Raw genomic sequence first — 19658 nt, forward strand, 5'->3', positions numbered from 1 at the left:
TTGAGAACTGTTCTAGTTAAATAGCTTCTAATGCAGATTTAACTGTGAATATGAATCCTTGCAAGTCGTTGTAGAAAGAATGAGGTATTGTAACTTGGTAAGGCAGCTACCATTTTTTGTTTAATAATTGTTATTGTATTTAACAATTGTAGCCTACAGAGCAATGACTAAAGAGAGTTAGAAGAAAATATTTCAGGACCGGAAATAAGAAAACTTTGATTTCCAGTCGGTACCATTATGGTATTTGCTTGCATGGAAGACCATATAACTAGTAAAAGTAATAAGGAAATTCTAATAGAAAATGACTACTTCCCCTCTTTAACTTTGCATGATACATAATGGATGTTATAATGGTAGAATGTCCAGGGTTGGACAAGGATTTACTTCTCTTATCAAGATGAAGTCTATTTGACTTCTGTAAGGTAGAGTTAGTTCTCACTCCAGTGCCACAAGCATTACCAGTAAATGACTTTTTCTACAATCTGGGACATGGTGGCACTGATTTAGAAAAGATGAAGTAAAGATGATTCCCTCAGTTTTTTTGATGGTGTAGAATTTTAAAATAAATTCTGCAAGCACCTTGCACTTGCAAACCAAGAATTTAGTGTTCCCTGTCTTTGCATATTTACTTTTAAAGGAATCTTGTCAGAGCTGTATGCTGTTTCTCATTCTTGGTATGCTTGCATTGTAAAACTACAGAACAATAGCATTTCATGTGATTCTCTAGAGTCTTCCGGCTGCAGCCAAATCTGAACATCATACCCAAAACCCAGAAGAAGAATAAATCCATTGTAGGTGGGCCGGAATATCACGTTTTTAATTATGAAGGGATTTAGGGAATATTTACCAATTGGAATGTAAGAAATTTAGTAGGTAAAGTCTGGTCAAATATGCTAGCCCTTTAAATTGCATCACTAATCACCCCCCAATTTTTCGTTTTACCCTTTAATGTCCACTTCTTTAGGTACTAATATAAATATTTTTAATCTACTATATGCTGTTTATAATAATGTGACTTGAATGTATTGTTATAGCTGAGGTTAAAGGGGATGTTGGAATGCCATTTTTTCCTGTCTGAAAGAGAAATTGAGATGTGGACCCAAGTGTTTAATCCAGTTCAAAGTTTACATAAAACAGGCAGCATGAAAATATTGTGCCTGTCGTTTAAAATGGATCTAGGAAGAATACTTAAAATCTAATAGAAGAACCAGTAAGATCCATGTAAAAAGATACTGTGCTAACAAAAAAAACAAACAAAAAAAAAGAAGCTTTTCTGCTATTTATTTAGCATATGTGGTTTTGGCATGTTGTTTCAGCCATCTTAAGGTGATGTCATCACTAGTGTGAAGAGCATGAAGGCCACCAGGTAACATTGTAAATGGATGAGTCAGCAAGTTGGGACATGGTTTGAATTTTTCCTCAAGGGCATTTGTTGTCGTTGCAAAGACTCCATTGGTTTAGTTTTGAGGCGTGGTGACTCTGCCCAGTTCAAAAACAGTTGAGAAGTGCCCAATAACAGTGTGGTCAGTTAAATCCTAGTTGACTAACGGTAGGGTCAGAGATAATGTGGTGGTTGATTAGTGCTTGTGCTGACCATTCTTCATGCCATCGAGTAAGTAAGGAAAAATCAGCTACCCTGGAACTGCAGTGAAAATTTAAAATTAAAACATAGGAGCCAAATTTTAAAACATCTCCAGAAAGAAAAAGGCCTGATGAGTATTTCACATTCAAAAGCTTGTCTAAGTCTAGCCCAACCATGCAGTTGGACTAATAGAAGATATCACTGACAAAAATCCTTGGGTTTCTAAAGAAGTCATTTAAATAAGAGGCCTCATATCTCAAAGATATGTTTACTCAGCTCCATTTTGAAAATTCAGCTAATTAGGGACCAACATATGGAGTAAGGTTTCCAACCTTTTTATGCCTGATACACTTTTATGGGGATGTACATGTCTTTGGCCTAGATTTAGTGTTTGTTGTAGTCCCTTTGCACCACTCAAGCAGCACAGAGTGGAATCTGGTGTTAACTGCTTGGTGATAATCAGGGATCCAGGTTTTCCATTTCCCATGGGAAAATGGAGAAAAATATGTATTTGCCTTTTTATCTGAAGAAAATGCAGATTTTCATTTTAACAGAAAAACCCATGGATTTTGCAGCTTTTTGTAAAGAGCTCTCTGCAGGCTGGCAGAATTCCAGCCTGCAGGGATCTGGGAAGGAGCAGGAGGAGGGCGGTCAGGCAGGGGGTGCCAGGTACATGTATATGTACATGGCCCCAGGCAGCCTGGAGAGCAGCTCTAGCAGGTAAATGGTGGGGAAGGGAATTGAGCCCCCTGGAGAGAGGGAGGGAAGTAGTTGGCAGGTCTGGGGTTGGGGTTGTCGCCTACCAGACAGTTCATGGGGTTTGGGACCCAGGGCCGCAATGCGTGGCTGCGGGGCCCCAACAGGGAGTGGGATGGGGCCGCGGGCAGCTCATCTTGGGGACAGGGGACAGGGCTGGCTCCCCACCACTGTGCACACTCTCAGGGCACGGGGGGGACTTGTGCCCCCCCCCCAGATCTGTGCACGGGGTTGGGGTGGTGTGGGCTGCCTGCTGTGGGCTCAGACTCCCACCATGCTGCCCTTCCCTGGAAGCCTCTGCAGCTCAGCAGGTATGACCCAGCACTGCAGGGAACAGTGGGGCTGCGTGGGGAAGCTCATTGCCACTGTGAGCTCTGCACTGCCCTTCCCCCTCCAGGAGTGTGCGCAGCAGTTGTGGGTGGGCTTTGCTCCACTACAGCAGCCACTGCCTCCTGCAGGGGGCTGTGGACCCAGGTCCCTGGCAGCTGGGGCCCCCTCCATCAGGGCTGTGGGGGGGGCAGGGGCTGTGGGTAGGGAGTGAGGGGCACCAGCAATCATGGATTTTGGGGGGGTTATCGGAGAATTTTTAAGTTTTTTATCAGGAAAACCAGGATCCCTGATGATAATTCTACCAGAAATGAAGGAATAAGTTCCCTGGTGGTATAAAGTCAGCAAAGTTAGTTTCTATGTCAACCAGGTCCTTCCTTTCCACTGGACAAACAGATGCCAGGACCCTGCATATTAACTCAGAATACTAATTCCAGGCTCTTTAATCTCATTTCATCTCTATCTAGAGATTCCCACAGGGTCAGTGCTTATTATCATGTTAGCGTATTCAGTCTTTTGTTTACCAGTACATTTATCTTAAATGTATCCAAGTTATGTTCCCTGTTGTCACATTTAAATCCACCTAGAGTTTCTCACAGCCATTCACAGTTTTTACTAATGAAAACAACATAATGTCATTATCATGGTTCAACAAATCCTTTTACTTTTTTTCCAAATTTAATAAACCTATTAAATACTGGCCCCAGTGCAATCACCTGAGTACCTAATGTTAGGCCTACAGAACAGCCATTTGGTATAATTTTTTAAATTGCTTAACTGGTTTATACAGCATAGTTGCTTTTTCCCTTATGCATTTCTGAGTCATTTTTCTTAAGTCTCTTCTGGGAAACTTTTAAAATGCTTATTGAAAACTCTAAATGAATTGCGTTCATAGTACCTTATCTCCCATTTTAACACTTTCAAAGAATGCTCAAAGATAGAAAGTTCTCTTTATCTTTTTTCTTGCAAAAGCTATGTTAGTATTGCCTTCTCCACACCATACATACTCCAGTATTGTACTGTTCTCACCTGAATGAATTTTATACCAATCACTTTCCTTAGTAGCACAACTACACTAATTTAAATATACAAACAGGTACCCAGTTAGTGACAAATGCTTCATCACATTATCACTAGTATTTTCTTTCTAACCCTTTAAAATATAATTGAGTTGCAGTAATTTTACTAATTTGAAGACCTCAAGTTGCTTTATTAATTTCTTCTTAGATGTTAATGTCTAATAAAACCACAATAATTTCCTGTGAAAAGGTCTTTAAAATAGGAACTCTGTCCCGATTTACAGGAAAGACCAAAGCTTAGTATTTCTCTACTAATCTCTTTTTCATAGTGGTTTTTATTCTCATTTATTTCAGTGGAGTTTATTGCATCAAAACTATTTCTCCAAAAAGGGAGTTGATATCCCTTTCAGTCAGTTAATATTCATTCGTTGTTATTGCTTCCTTCCTGTAATGTCTTACTCTTCATCCCACTACATGCTGAACACTCTGTCTTCAGTGAGGATAAGCATCATATTAGAATCAGTCTAGGTGAGGTCTTTCCTATGTTGAATTAATGGAATTCTAACTTGGAAATTGGTGCTTGGACTAACTTGGACTAACTTGGACTAATGCAGTTAGGTGAAATTCTGGTCTTCTTGAAGTCCTGAACTGAGATCATTGACTTCAGCTCAGATATGTCTAGGTGAGTGGATGGTCTCCAGCCTTTTTAAGTATAAGATCACTTTTTGAATTACAGTCCAACCCAGGATCTACTGGGCACCAGTGCCACCCCTCCTCCCAGCAGTTCGGGGCCCCCACGGTGAGGGAGGACGTAGGGCAGAGGCAGGGACAGGGGTGAGTGGGAGGATCATCACTAGTGAGACTTCACTTACAGTACTGTGTCCAGTGTTGGGCCCCACATGTCAAGAAGGATGTGGACAGTTTGAAAAGAGTCCACCACAGAGCAACAAAGATTAGTGGTAAGACTTATGAGGAAAAGCTGAAAGAACAAGGGTTATTTAATCTGGAGAAGAGAAGGCTGAGAGAGGACTTGATCACAGTCTTCATATACCTGAAGGGTGATTACAGAGAGAGAGACAGACAGGCTTTTCTCCCTGACATCACGGGACAGAACTAAAGCAATGGCCTCAAGCTTCAGCAGGGGAAATTTACACTAGATATTAGGAGGACTATGAGGGTGGTCAAATATTGGAACAAGCACAGGCCTGGGGGCACTCACCACAGGCCCGTGCCCTCCCACCTGTTCACTGAGTGGAGGCATCTGCTGCTACAGACTGCCCGCTGTGCCCAGAATACACATGGGAGGGGGCATGGACCCCTAAGGCCTCTGCCAGACTGCACCCAGTAGTGGGAGCCACCCATGCACCCCTGGATCACAGAGAGTCCCAGACCTGGTCAGCCCAGGGCCCAACTCCAGTTCTGTGCTGCCGTTGTGCTGAACTGTGCCCACTCAGTGGGACACACATAGCATTGGGCCCCAGGCTGCTTGGGTCTTGGACTCTCCGTGGTTCAGGAGCATGTGGAGGGACCTGACTTAGGGGCCCGTGCCCCCCCCACCTGTTCTCCGGGTGCGGTGGGCAGCCCACAGCAGCAACTGCCTCCACCCATAGCACAGGCTGGAGGGTTATGGAGCCTCTACCAGGCTGTGTCCAGTGGCGGGAGCCCCCCAACACACCCCTGGACTACGGAGAGTCCCAGTCCTGGCCAGGCTAGGCCCTGATGCCACGTGCGTCCAACCACCACGTGGGCATGGCTCAGCACAGCAGCAGCACAGAAGTGGGGTTGAGCTCTGGCCATCCAGGGGTATGTGAGGGAGACTGCTGCCACTGAACATAGCCCAGTGGAGGCCCCAGGGGCCCATTCCCCCCGCCCACCTGTGCTTGGAGGCAGATGCTGCTGCAGGCTGCCTGCTGTGACCCAAGCACAAGTTTGGGGAGGGCATGGGCCACTGGGGCTTCTGCCAGGCTGCATCCAGCAGTGGGAGCCTCTTCATTTGCACCTGCATGACCAGATCTTCCCAGACCCATCTGGGCTGGGGCCTGACCCACTGCTGAGCTGAGCTGTGCCCACACATGGCCAGCTGCAGCAGGGCTCAAGGCATAGCAGCAGCTGCCTCTGCCACTTCTGCTTCTGCAGAGATGGTGGGGCACATGCCTCCAGGGCCTCTGCCAGGGTGCACCCAGTGGCAGGAGCCCCCCCCCACACTCCTGGTGGAGTCCCCCGGGCTCCAATTGTTCCATCACCCGGCCAGGTGGGGCCCCACTCGGCTTCCTCTCTGCGGAGACCTCAGTCTGTCCCCCTGCCCCTTCCCTCCCCCACAGACTGACCTGCTGGCCTGTGGTGGGGGGGTGGCCCTGTGCATACATGCCCAGTGCCCCCCCCCAGTGCAGGATTGACCAAAAGAGGCTCCGCTATCAACAGGTTGGGGACCGCTGCTCTAGGTCTTCACATCTAGGCTGTTAAGTCTTGCAGATTCTTCTCCTAGCGTCTTAAATTACAGCCTTTCCTCTACATCCATACCGCAAAGCTCTTGTCCAGGATCTCATTAGATCCTATTTCGATTACTGCTAGCATCCTTTGCTGTGGCCTAGAGTATTAGACTTGGAAGAGACCTAAAGAGTCATCCACACAGTTGCAGGATTCACGGTTTCTAAAGCCACTTCTAGTGCTATCCAATCAGTGTCTTATTGAAACCCCCCAATAAAGGAAACTACACAATTTCCCTTAGTAGCTTGTTCCATTATTCTATGATTCTTTGAATCTGCTTTGTTATAATTCAAGCGCATTCCTTCGTGTGCTGCCCCCTCTGGTGAGAATAATTTTTCTTCTTCTGTATGATAACCTTTTGTAAATTTAAAAGTTGCTGTCATTCCTCTTTTTAATCTCCTTTTCTTTAACCAAACAGCCTAGTACCTTCAACTTTTTCTCAGATGACTTCCATTGTGGCCTATTTATTATCTTTATTGTTCACCTTTGGAACATCTCCAGTTTCTCTCCATCTTCCTTAAAATGTGGATGTGTTAGAGTGATGTTATAGCCATGGTGACCCAGGAATTATGCAAGAGGCAATGTTTTGTTAAGGCATTACCTTTTGTTGGACCAACTGCATAGCTGGGATTGAATTAGATGAGCTTTCAAATGCAAGACATTCTTCATTAGGTCATAATGGGGAGACGTCCTTAGAACCGGACACAGTAGTCCACTTGAATTCTAACCAGGTAAGAACAGATACTGTTACCTACTGTAGCTTGAATACAGTATTGCTATTAATACAACTCAATATTTCCATTTCTTTTCTTGCAGCAATGTATTATTGACTTGTATTGAATTTGTCATTTCTCTGTAACTCCCAGTACCTTCCCAGCAGTGTACCACTGTACTAGCTATACTCCATTTTGTATTATGCATTTAGGTTTTTCTTCCCCATGTGTTGCATGTTACATTTGTCTTCTATTGAATTTCATTTTGTTGTATAACGCCCATTTCTCCAATCTGTTAAGATCCCTGTTACTTTTAATGCTGATATCCAAAGTGTTTGAAGTACAGCTTGTGCTTCTTGTGCTGCTTCTGCATTGAAATGTTATTGGATAAAATGCGTATATAGCATTGGGACCAGAAGCCAGAAACAAGTTCTTCCTTCCCTTCCAACCCAGTGTCTTCCTCACTTGATTTCCTAGGTGCTGTGAAGCCCACAGCTCCAGTTGAAACCAGTATGATATGTTTCATGTTGTGCTCTGAAAATCAGGTGCCTGGAGATTAGTTGAAGAAGTTGTTTGTTTGTTTGTTTGTTTGTTGACAAAATCCAAAATGCATTGGGGATCGTATTTTCATCCCAGATTATATTTTGACCCTTTAAAATCCCTTTTAGCAAATGGTGTGTAGCAAAAAAAAGTACTATTTTTAATACAAAAAAAAAATCTGAAACTTTTTTTTTTTTTAAGTTATAACTACAAATACCCAAATGCTTAGTGTGATTGAATTAAGATCATTTATCTCTCTGTTTGGAAATATTTTGGGAACTCCTGAAGTGAAGAGAACATCAGTAGTATTTAAAATATAAATTAGGTTATTTGTGGAAAGAGAAGAGAAAGAGATTTATTTGTCTCTACTTTATTGGATTTGGCCCACAACAGTCATGATTTGGATCTCATTTATGTTCACATAATTAGGGATAACTATTAAAGTCAAATGAGCTTGAGTTAAGTGTCATCATCTCTCAGGTTTATTCCAGAATTTGGAACAAGCTCTGCTCTTGGAAATGTAATAGAGTTCAGTTTGTAGAATTATTTCTCTCTTCATCCAAAATCTCTAATTTTTTCATACTTCTGAAGGTTGCTAAAATGTAAGTGAAAATCTTTGCACATGTTTGGCTAAGTGTAAATTACACAATCACAATGCTATTATCTCAATATTATGATTAAAAACTCATAGTGTTATTTATACAGGATGGGCTGATGAAGGTTATCGCGACATTAGTTAGGACAGTAGCTATGAACCATGCCTTCCCAGGCTACAGCAGTCAGCTGCATCTGGATATCGTCTGGCTCTTTGTCCCCCACTACTGCTTTCCCTGTCACAGCAGTGGGGGGGAGGAATTTAAGATGACTTTCCACTAATTAGATTTTGTACATCTTTCAAAGGAATTTTCAAAGGATTTTTTAAGTTGAGTTTCCATGTATAGAATCTAATTATTAGAGGGAGTCATCTTAAATTTGAAGTCATCTTGGATACAGGTAAAGATGGTATTTAAATGTGGAAAGAAGGATAAATATAGCTACATTTTGGTGACATTCCATAAATAGAAAACATTAAAAAATGTTCCCTTAAATGTTAATTTTAAATATGTAAGTGTATATAGGCACATATCTTCTTTGAATATTTTATGAAGTACTAACCTGGGTACAAGCACTTGGCTCTACTGTATCCTTGATTTTTTTTTTCCTTCTTTGCTTCGTATTTATGCATAGGTAGAAACATGCTGAGATCCTATGGCAGTGTCATATACTCATACAGTTAAGTACTCAAGGTAACACTTTCTAAATGCTATTATTCCAGAGCTGGTCATTTGTCTGAAAGTCATTTGGGAATCCTGCTGGACCGGGCTCAGGCAGAAGTTCATTCCGTTGAACAGAAGTTGGATCATGGTTTGAAACATGAAAAGCAAAAGCTTCACCAGAAGCTCATTTTTAAGAGAAGAAGAGAAGTGTTGCAAAAGGTAATTATTTACTCTGAGATTATGAAGCAGAAAACAATAGAGCTGCAAGATAAAGTATAATTCTTACATAATGAAATTTAATACCTCCGCTGGGGGGAATAGAGGAAATCCTTAATTTTCATTGTTCTCAGTAATGTTACCACAGTATAGCTATGCGGTAACTCATATCCCTGCTGTTCAGGCTCTGATCAGATTATGTCCTACTCTTAGAAAAATATGCAGGGAAGTTATATGACTGAAGAAACTCCAAGTTTCCATTCTGAAATTTGAAGTCTCCTTGGGTCAAAGGTATTAGGACTAGGTTCTACAATTTTTATATGCAGCTTCCATGGCTACACAAACTAGGTTCCAGGCTCCATAGAGGTCTGTGACAATCCTGTTTATCCATATTTTTTGTGAATTCTCCACTCATTGCCCTCTGGTCTAGTTTATGCATTTGTGGCTAACTAATCCTGTACGTGAATTACAAAGAATGGAAGGATGCAGAATATGTAATTGGAAGGTTGCATTTTTGAGTAATCCTTCAAAGGCAAGAGAGAGAGCTAGGCATATAATTTAGTGTCATCCAAGGCTTTTATCAACACAAGGATGGCTCTGCACCAGCTTACTGTGAAAGTATTATATGCAGTAAGATGCTAGATATCTATAAAAGTCTCTCTCTTCCTGCCCAGCATTTCTTTGACTGCTCGTTTCTGTAATTTACATTTCAGAACCTTTCAGATGCCTAGAGTATGCTGTATTATTAGACAAGTGCAAAAAATGCACATTGCATTTTTGTAGGCATTAGCCATTATGTGTAATCTTAACCCAAAGTAATAGTGGCTGCTGGGCTCATCAGTTTGGATAGGCATAAATACTCTTTCCCTCAGCCTCCGTTTCCACGGTAAGGTGCAGCTTACTGGGGAGACCTGTGGTGTGTCCCCATAATGGCATGTCTTATATTTATGTGGGGAACCTGCTGTACAACACAGGAAGCTCAGCTACCCCTCACTATTGGTGCAAGACCTCCTGGTGGTACACATTGTGCAGGCAGCCTGACCTGCTTGTACTGTGCTGCCCCACCCCCAAAAGGTATGGGTGGCTGGAGACCATGGCCACCAATGCCACAAGAGCAATGGGCAGAGTGACAGCTAGGCAGGAGCCCATCACCTGCTTGTTAACCGCTCAGTAGATGACCAGTTGGACAGCTCTGTTCTAGCTTATCATACAGGTCGTGCTCCTTTGCATGGTGTGCGGCTTGCATTTAATTTGGCAACCCACTGTGAATTGAGTGGTTTGTGAACACCCAAATGCAATTGATGTTGGTTCTGCTCCATTTATGAATTGGAAAGTTATTGCTTATATTTATCTTGTTTCTTTTTTGGTAAACAAATCAGCAGAAAGAACAACGAAAGGAGCAGATGTCATTGGGAGATGCTTTCAAAACCACTAAAGAGGTTAGCCACTACTTGAGGCAGTGGCAAAACCTTCTGATTGATCAGGCTGTTGAATCTGAAGAACTTACTGAACAGCTTGATGATAATGCCAGTGAAGAACTAAAAGTATTTCAGTTTAGTCTGACAGAGAAAGCGATTGAGGAGCTTAAACACATTCAGTATGGAGTAATTGTGCCAGAACTGTTAAAATTCAGTGTGCCAAAGTCATACCTGCTACAAGTTGTAGAGGAACATAAAAAGGAGATTGCCATTAAGACTGAACAGCTTGAAAAAGAAGAACGTGACAAAAATATGGCCTTTGAAGAATTGCTTCAGACTACCAGGAAAAAAGCAAGCCAAGAACTAGCAAACAGTATTTCAGAACAAAAAAACTTAAGGACCCGGGAAAAGTTAGTGTTCATGTAAGTGCCTGCCTATTCTCTTTTCTTGGTTATATCTCTTGTAAAGAAAAATAACTGATGAATTAATCACATATTTGGCTTAAATTTTTACTTATCACTTATTTTACATAAACTTTGGAACGGGATGTGGTTTCCATAAGAGCTTAGCATCTGAAGCACCTGCTAAAGTCAGTGTCTGTGCTCAGTGCTGAGAACTTGTGAAAAATAAGTCTTTTATTTTCAATGAAAATTCCTAGAAAAAAAAATTTAAAATGTAAAGGTAGGTCCAGCTTAACTTAGCGTATGTCACAATTTGTATGCAACTCTTGCATTATTGGGAAATGGAAGTATTCTCAGCCCTTCCTCAGAGTCCCAGCATCTGAGAGAGTATTCAAAGCATTAGGTATAATAAGCCCCACAGTTAACATTACCACTTCCATAGTTTTAAGATGATTTTTTTTTAACTATTCTTGATTTTTCTGAGCATTTGTCTGCTGCCATATATCTTAGAACTAGAAATGTAATCTTTAATCAGAGACATTGGACATCAGAACAGGATGATTATATGTAAATATTGTGGTTGCAAAACACATGAATGGCAACAGGCATATGACATATAGGAAGCTAGATATTAGGCTTTTTGCTTTTGTTGCTTTTGTTGTGGAAACAGAGACAGGAAAGAGACAGACATACTAGAGTATGAGCCTCTCCTTAGGCCTTCTCTGCACTTTACAGGTATTGCACTATTAACTGGTTAATTGCACGATGACCTTAAGACCAGCTTCATGTGCAAAGTAGCTATCACGCTGTAGAAGGCTCCAGCCAGCTACAAAGTTAAACCTCAAAAATGTGTACTAGTTTTATAGATAACAACTATGGAGCTTTAATTTGCACATGTAGTAGAGTCTTCCCTAAGGTTGGGAGCCCAAATAGCTGATGGAGCTCCAGCCACAGGGATGCATCATGCCCAGCAGGACTGGAAGTCCCACAACTGGGGGAACTCTCAGCCCCAGCAACTGGCAACTTTGGGTCCTGGCAGCATGGGGACCCAGAGTCCCACAGCTGTGGATGCTGGGGGTCAGGACTCAGCTAGGTTTTAGCAGTCAAGGGCTATGTCTGCTCTGGGTGGAGGGGGGTATGAAACCCCCAGGCCTGGGGGATTGCAGCTCCTGAGATCTCCCAGGCCCCAGGGTTTCATGCACCCCTAAGCTTGGGAGATCACGGGAGCCATGATCCCCCAGGTCTGGTAGTGTGAGGGGTGCCCCCACAGCTGGGAAACCCTCAAATGAGGGGCTCTCAGCTGTGGAAGCTTGCTTTTTGCCAGAGCAGAAGGAGCCCAGGATCAGGCTCCTGCACTGGCAATAAGGCATAATGGGATGTAATGAAAAAAAGATTGTGCATTTAATCCCATCATGCCTTTTCCTGCATGTGTACAAGGGGCCTCAGTTCCTCACATTTGGGGTAGTAACCTATGAAAGATCATGCCTCTCTAAACCAGGTAATTTCTCAGATGCCACACAGCCCTGCCTTCTGCCTGTTAGACTAACACAGCTAACTTCTCTCTTAGTACCCTGGGAAAGGATATCTTTCTAGGGAACAGGATGTATCCTTCCCCATCCTTGCTATGACCAAGTGTTCTGAGTCCTCTTGCATCTTCTCCTTGTTAAAAAGAAATGCTTTGAAGAAAGAGACCGGTTGATGAGACGTGTTGTGTATGAGGCGTACTGGTATGCCAGAGTAGATGCTCTCATGAACTTCTTGCACTTCATGTATACTACGTGGTTGCCTGCAATTGCAGGGATTGGGCTCAGTTACCCAAGTGGTCCCTTCCAGTCTGACTTCTGATGAAATAAACTCAAGAACTAAATTCCAACCTTTTCTGGACTGCTGTGGCTGGTCAGTTTGTCCTCTGGCTTACAGACATGCTCCATTAAAAGAAGCATACCTTAATGACGATCTTGAACTCAAATAACAGCGGAGATATTTTTCCCCTTAACTATAGATATGTACCAGCCAGGTATGATTCAACTTTCTCCCCATAAACTTGCCTATTGCCTGGTAGACAAGGGGGTAAAAAAACATGTGCAGAAAGAACCCACTCATTATTTGTAATGTTTGTTTTGTTTGAAAATCCATTCATTTCTTTCTTTGATTCTCATTTTGGTTTTTTATTCAAAATTGTAAATAAATTTCCATAAGCCTTTTCAGTGTATTGTCTTATTATCTTTGAATGTCCTATTGAGAACCATTTTGCACTAACAGGAATATGGATTGTGTGACCTAACAGGTCTTTCCCACTTCTAGCTTCTATGATTCTGTGATAATTTTGTTCCAATCTGCAGTAGTTTCCGCTGTATTTGTCAGATTCTACAGCAACAGTAAGCCGCTTGTATTTCCAGTAACTTTTCTAGGTAACAATTGCACAGCTTTTTTATCTGGGGGGTTTTAATAACTGTCTCTATCTTTACATCCAATCCATTGTGTGTCAGTTTTGATATTTTGATAGCCAGATGTCAGCTTTCAGATATCTGTCATATCCAGTTCTATGCAAAGAATTACTCTGAATGATAGCTTTGTTGATCATTCAAGAGACTATGCTGCCACCAACATATAAATTACCTTATAATTCTTTTTAATAAAGGTATGGCATAACAGTAATTTAAAATGCTTTTTAAACCATTGATTTTTTTTCTCCATACTACTTTTATGTATGTATGTATGAATCTAACATAATTTTGTGGAATGGCACATATATTGTAAATTTTTGCAGAAATAAAATAAGAACGTTGAATGGGTAAAATATTGTAAATGCAAATATCTTAATTTAGGAGTTGACTACAGTCAGTTGATCCATCTAGTACAGGAACAAAGCATAAAGCAGCATGAGCAAAGTTTATGAAAATAAGAACAACATGTGGGACTATAAGCTGAAATAAAAATTACCTTTTCTAAAAAATGAGGAAACAATGTCATATAGTTTTATATTAGTGTGTATGTGTGTGCACACATGCTATGTAATGCTTTAATTATTCCTTACTTGTTGTTATATATTTATTGTTAGTTTTAAAGTTAATAGGTTATTTCTTTCTGGGGAGGCAGGAAGATAACTGCTGAAAAATAAATATATTTTGTTTTTTTCTGAACTGTTCTTAACCCAAAGACTTGAAAAACAGTACAGCAGGTAGCCAGTCTTGTCTAATGGTTGTCTAGCACTTTGCTACTTCAGGGACCAGAGCTTGAGCCCAGAAGTCCCTTTTGGATCAGCTGTAAGTAAAAGTGATCCAAAAGTGATTGGTGATTTTCCACGACGTATAGTAATTTGATAAATACAGTTCTGTTTTTACTTACCATCATTTTTTAAAACTATTATTAAGAATTCTAGCAACTTCCATTGTTCTGTTTATTAGAAAGAAAACTGTGGAGGAGCTACTAATGCTTCTTCAGTCCCCTTCCAGCACTGTGGGATATTACCCTCAAAGTAGGAAAGGAAGAAGAAAAAAATTACCGGTTGAAATTTTTTCATTCATGAAAAATGGTCTTTACAACTATATTAGAATCTCAACAGGAAAATGCCTTCTTTACATTTTTAATTTATTTGTCCTGTGACAGGCTCAGGCCAGCCATCCAGCATCTGATACCCCCTAGTGGTCAGACCTGCCTACCTATGCTCCCCTGCCTCCCCTTACCTCCTATCTCTGCCATGCCTTGATCATAAGGTCTTAGCTGGGGAGGCTGCCTCCACAGGCCAGGGTAACCTCTTCCTGGGTGCCTTTCTTCTGAGTACAGTCCTTGGAGCTCCTCTGCCCCAAACTCTACTGGGTGCGTTTCCCCTTTAAGACAACCACAGTTGTGCCTTAGGGGTAATAAACATGAGCTCTAGCCAACCCCATAGACACACCCAAGCCCTGTATATGTTGGTCAGTGTTTGGGGGTTGGAGGTCACCCTGGCCCTGGCTCCTCAAGCCTTGAACCTTTGTTGGGGTTCTGCCTTCCTGGCTTCATCCCTTTTCCTCCAGCGCAAGGTCCACTGTCCCAGACCTCAGCTCCTAGGCCCCAGCCCTGTCTCACCCTCTTGGCCTCCAAGGACTTGGCCTTGGTCTCGTGTGGTAGCCCTTAGGGTCCCTGACCCTGTCACGGCTGCTTGCACACTGTGCTGCCCCTAGGCTCCCTGAACTTGGTGCAGCTACTTAAATGCTGCTCTGCTCCTGAGGTCCCTGACCCTAGCTGGGCAGCCTTACACTGGGTGCCTCCTTGTGGTTTCCTTTTTACCCCTGTTAGCCACATCCAGTCCTCTGGTCTGAAACCTCAGCATAACAGAAATATAAGCAAACTGCTTCCACAAAATTCTTCTCCACTGTGGGTCAGTACTTCAGCTCAAGCTATTTTTCCCCTTCAGCAGTCTCATGGATAGCTTGAGTGTCCATGGGCCTCTTTCCTGCAGCCAACTCTCCCAGAGGATCATCTTCCTGCAGCTTGTAGGACCAGACTGCCTGCTCTTACTCAGGCCACCGGCTTATGTGTCCCAAAGCCCTGCCCCCTTCCTGTCATGTGGTTCCCCAGCCACACACAGGAGTTTCCCTTTTATTTAGGACCAGCCTGCTCCTGTACTCCTTTCACCCCATGTAGCCAGCTTAGACTGCTCAAAGCTGCATCCTTTAAAGTAACAGGGGCCTCTGGTCCAAGAAACATGAATATGTTCCCATTTTAAGGGATTTCTTAAATGCTTTTCTCTACCTTTTTGCATTTAACTGCCACAGTCTGATTTTTATATAGTTTTTAAACATTGGCAAATGGTTACATTTTTAAAAGAATAATAGAAGTAATACAAGGTACATATTTTACTCTCTGCATTTTGAGCTATTACACTGATCATGGGCACATAAGTAGCCAAATAGACCGTATCTATACAGTGAAGGAAATATAACTGAGTGAAAAAAATTAAAAATTATGAGAAGTAATTAGCTTTGTTAGCCTGAAGTAAGGCAAAAGGTGGAGTATGTTTGCACCGGACTAATGAACTAGTTCAGAGATTTAGTATAAGCTTTCATGAGGCCAAGCTTGCTTCAGCAGATGCTGTGAAAGGACATTCACAGATCAGTGTATCAAATGGAAACAGTACTTTAAATATAAAAGGTAAGAAGACAGTGACAGAGAGTAGAGGGCAGGAAGGGGACAGTGCTGGGCGAGGCAAACAAGCAATAGCCACCTCCTTCCCGCGTGTTGTATTCAAATCAGTCTCTCCATTTTATACACTGCTCTGTGCATATCCTTTCACCGCATCTGATGAATTGAGCGATCTTGGGCTGGCAAAACATAAACTATATATCTCTTACTGAGTTATTTTATAAGGTGCAAATCTACCCTGTCTTCTGTCTGAGAGCTATTCCAGGGGTCATCATCATCATCGACAATCCTTTGCAGTTGAGGATGATTGTCTTCCATGATTGCCTTATCTGTAGGTCCAAAGATGGCTGACAAGACCAATCCGAGGTCCACAGGTTCTCTTGCAACTAGGACACATGTTTCCATGTGGGGTGGGTGGCTCTGTATTACTGGTTTGGTCTGCAACATGCTGTTTCTGCTGCTTATTTTTCTGTCTCCTGTTGCTCTCACTGTCGTGGTGGTGCATAGGTTCCAGTGGCCAGCCACATGGAACAGCTGATTCAGAGTAGACTGGTTGTTCCCTTCCCCCTGCAGTTTCAGATTCTTGGCCCTGAGAAGTTGTAATCAGATTCCGTTGTTGATTCCTCTGACACAGGTGCTCCCACTGGTGTCTATGTTTTCCAGGATTGGGGAAGCAAAAAGATTTAGAACCTTTCCTCCTCCTGCTGTTTATAATTGGCTGAGCCAATTATAAAGTTGATGCTGCTAAGAGTCTGACCCTTTTTTTCTTGAGGCCACCAGAGGCTGACTACAAAGACAAGAGTTGGACTTCCAGGCATGGTGATGGGAAGGCAACTATGTTGCAGCCTACACTGTCAAACCCGGCTAATACCATTCTTCTTTATATCACATTCAGCCTGGTACCACAGCTTTCGTCAGTGGCTGACTTCTGTACATAATAAAGCAAAAGTATCTATGGTGACTCCCAACATTGTCACTAACTTCCTTATGCAATATAACTTACCAGCTTAAGCAATCTCTCCTGGCTAAATATACTACTTAATGCACTAATTATTTCATGATGCTCCAAAATCAAATCAATTAGCAGTCAGTTGTTGACAAATGAATTTGCCTTATTGAAGAATTATATGTAAAGATTTAAAACAGTATCATTGTGAGAGAGACTTGTCAGGTACTTACGCAGAGCCTGGGAATTTAAGGTACTGCCGGAGCCTGGGGGTGGTTTTCCCAGGGGCGTAGTAACACCCATGTGATTTATCTCTCAGTTAAATTGAACAGGGAGGTTGTATGGTTGTTACAGTCATACAACCAGGGAGGTTGTTACATAGTGTAACTTTGTAGCGGGTGCTTCTGGAACTCTTGGGAAAAGGCAAAATCATTAATAAAGGGATTAGAGAGTTAGTAAAATGCAAGCACCATGCCTTTTGGGAGCGAAGGAGGGGGAATACATGAGAGGTGGAAGCCCTGCCAGCTTTTTTTGCAATGTGAAGAAGTCTCTCCTTCCTTCAGTTAATTGGTACATATTTTGTTAAAACATAGTATAACTTTTATGCGTTTAATTTCAAAGTTAGATATTGTATAAAATCACAGTTAACATTGCGTTAGATCACAAAAATTCACAGGGTAGAATATAAATCTAGTGCCTCCAAATGTAGAGCTATGGCACCCACTTAATGAAGAAGTCTCAACCTGTATAAAACCTGAACAAATGTACATTCAAAATGAAAATGGCCTTTTATCACTTGGCAATATCTTTCAAATGGCTTCTTCATCACATACCACCACCTGATGACCAACTCCTGTTATTGCCAACTCTGCTTAATATCACAGACCTTGTTTTTGTATGCATGTGAGAGACATTATCTGGGCTTGACTGTAAATAGGTGTTTTGGGTTCTCTCAACAGCAACAGCTGCCAGTCGTGTAGGAACAGCAGAGAGTTTTTAAGAGATGTTCTGTCCATTGACTCTAACCCTGAAGCTGTTCTACTACCTGAGTAGTAGGAAAAAACCTATACGCTGGGGAAAATAGCCAATAATTTTGTGATCAGATCCAAAGATTTATTTTAAAGCAAAATCTATCTGTTTTCTCCTGAAAAATCACATTTTCTCCAGGCCACTGTTCTGTATATTGAATTGAAAGTATTATCATGGAATTTCTACAGCAACAAGTAAAGCAGTAAACCCTATGTGAAATCACAGTATCAGGTTGAAAAGCAGGGCAGAAAAGGAGAGGACGTTAATTATCATGGGAAGTTGATTTTGCTCAGGTTCCACCCTTAGCACTCCAGATGGTAGAAATATGTGTGCATGATTTTGCTTGTTTATTTTAATCTGTTCAAATTTACATAAATGCATGTTTGTTTGTTTATTTTTACAGGAGACTTTTGAGTTTTCCTCTTTCATTATCAGAAGAAGAATTGCTTAATATAAGACGAGAGTTTCATTGCTGCTTTTCTCAGCTGGACACTAACTTGGCTTTGCCCAAGATACGAGCAAAAACACTGCTTCAGGTCTATCAGTCAGAGTGGGTGGAAGCAGAGTTGTTGAAAATGGACCAGAGCTTAACAGTACCTGACAAACAGGTGGGATCAGTATCTGAATACTTTACATTTTCTTAGGTATGTGTACTAATATGCACGCACACATGCACACAATTAAGTGGTATCCCCCTGAGAACAGGGCATTTTCCAAATATTTGGGAAACAGAATATAATCAGTTTCTAATTGTATGGCCCAATGTATTTATCACTTACAGGTAGGTAAAAGCAGTATGCTGGACTCCAGCCCCTTCTGACAGTGCAGTATATTAACACAGTATCTCCTTTCTTACAAACACTTGAAAAATTCAGCTTTGTCTAGGGATTCCCAAAAACCCTTCACCTTCATAAGAGGTTCTCAGCCTTATCAGGTGTGGCTGTACTCTGTCATCTCCTCATTAGCTTCTTAGCATTTAAAAACATTTTTCAGGCAACATTGAGCAATACTATCACCTCACCTTGAAACCCTGTTCCCTCCAATATGCTTATCTTACTAGCCCAAAATAGAAAAATAACCCCAATGGAAGAAGCAGGAAGCCAAAAGAAACTTATAACTAGGGAGGCTTTCTGAGAAGCCAAGGAACTAGAGCAGCGTTTCCCAACCCTTTCCATCCCACGGTACACTTATGTAAATAAAAAAAAAATTGCAGCACACCACCCCCTCCCCCTCCCGCCAACAGATATTATGGCCACCACTGCCACCCACCACCCTGCAGTGCTGCCACTTCATGGGAGGGAGGTGGAATTGTCACAGGCCAACTGGGCACTGTGAGTGTATCAGTTTGGTTGCAGGCTGACTGGGCGCTGCAAATGTATCAGCCACTGGGCTGTTTGGTTCGGGATCAAGGAGGCAGAGTTGGGCATGAAGCAAAGATAAGTTTCACGTAAAACAGTAAAGATAAATTTTACTTATAGTAACAAAACAAAAATGTTTTAGCAGCAAAATATGGTTTACACATATAACAGTTAATAAAAAGGTTAAACTAATAAGCAGACAATATGGCAATAAAAGTAAAAAAAAATTGGCAGTGATAATAAAAACAGACGGACAAATTGACAAAGAGTTTCCACTTGGTTGGCAACTTATCAATAGACCCTCAGTGCCAGGTACACATCAAGTTGATCCAGTGAAGTCAGGCGTCCCTGATAGACGCTGTCAGAGGGAGCACCAGGGAAGGTCCCTCAGTCAGGATCTGGTCCTTGCTTACACTGGGAGTCTGGAGTCCAGGCTTAGAACAGCAATGACCATTCTGTTTTGTCCTTCCTACTGGTCACCTGACG

The 19658-nt window shown here is 42.0% G+C and overlaps 1 protein-coding gene across 2 annotated transcripts in view; it reads left to right on the forward strand.

Moving 5' to 3' along the window:
• EVC2 (EvC ciliary complex subunit 2) overlaps positions 1-19658 on the forward strand; it is a 175676-nt gene that overhangs the window by 108437 nt on the left and 47581 nt on the right. Inside the window, exons 12-14 of one of the 2 annotated variants that reach the window (XM_019553168.1) lie at positions 8740-8899; positions 10279-10736; positions 18218-18422. In XM_019553168.1, coding sequence (XP_019408713.1) covers positions 8740-8899; positions 10279-10736; positions 18218-18422 — 823 coding nt within the window. Of the gene's footprint in view, positions 1-8739; positions 8900-10275; positions 10737-18217; positions 18423-19658 lie in introns of both variants that reach the window. The other variant, XM_019553167.1, reaches the window with a different exon arrangement.

The sequence above is a fragment of the Crocodylus porosus genome, unplaced genomic scaffold (assembly GCF_001723895.1).
Source record: "Crocodylus porosus isolate Cpor-Errol unplaced genomic scaffold, CroPor_comp1, whole genome shotgun sequence".
Taxonomy (NCBI): domain Eukaryota; kingdom Metazoa; phylum Chordata; order Crocodylia; family Crocodylidae; genus Crocodylus; species Crocodylus porosus.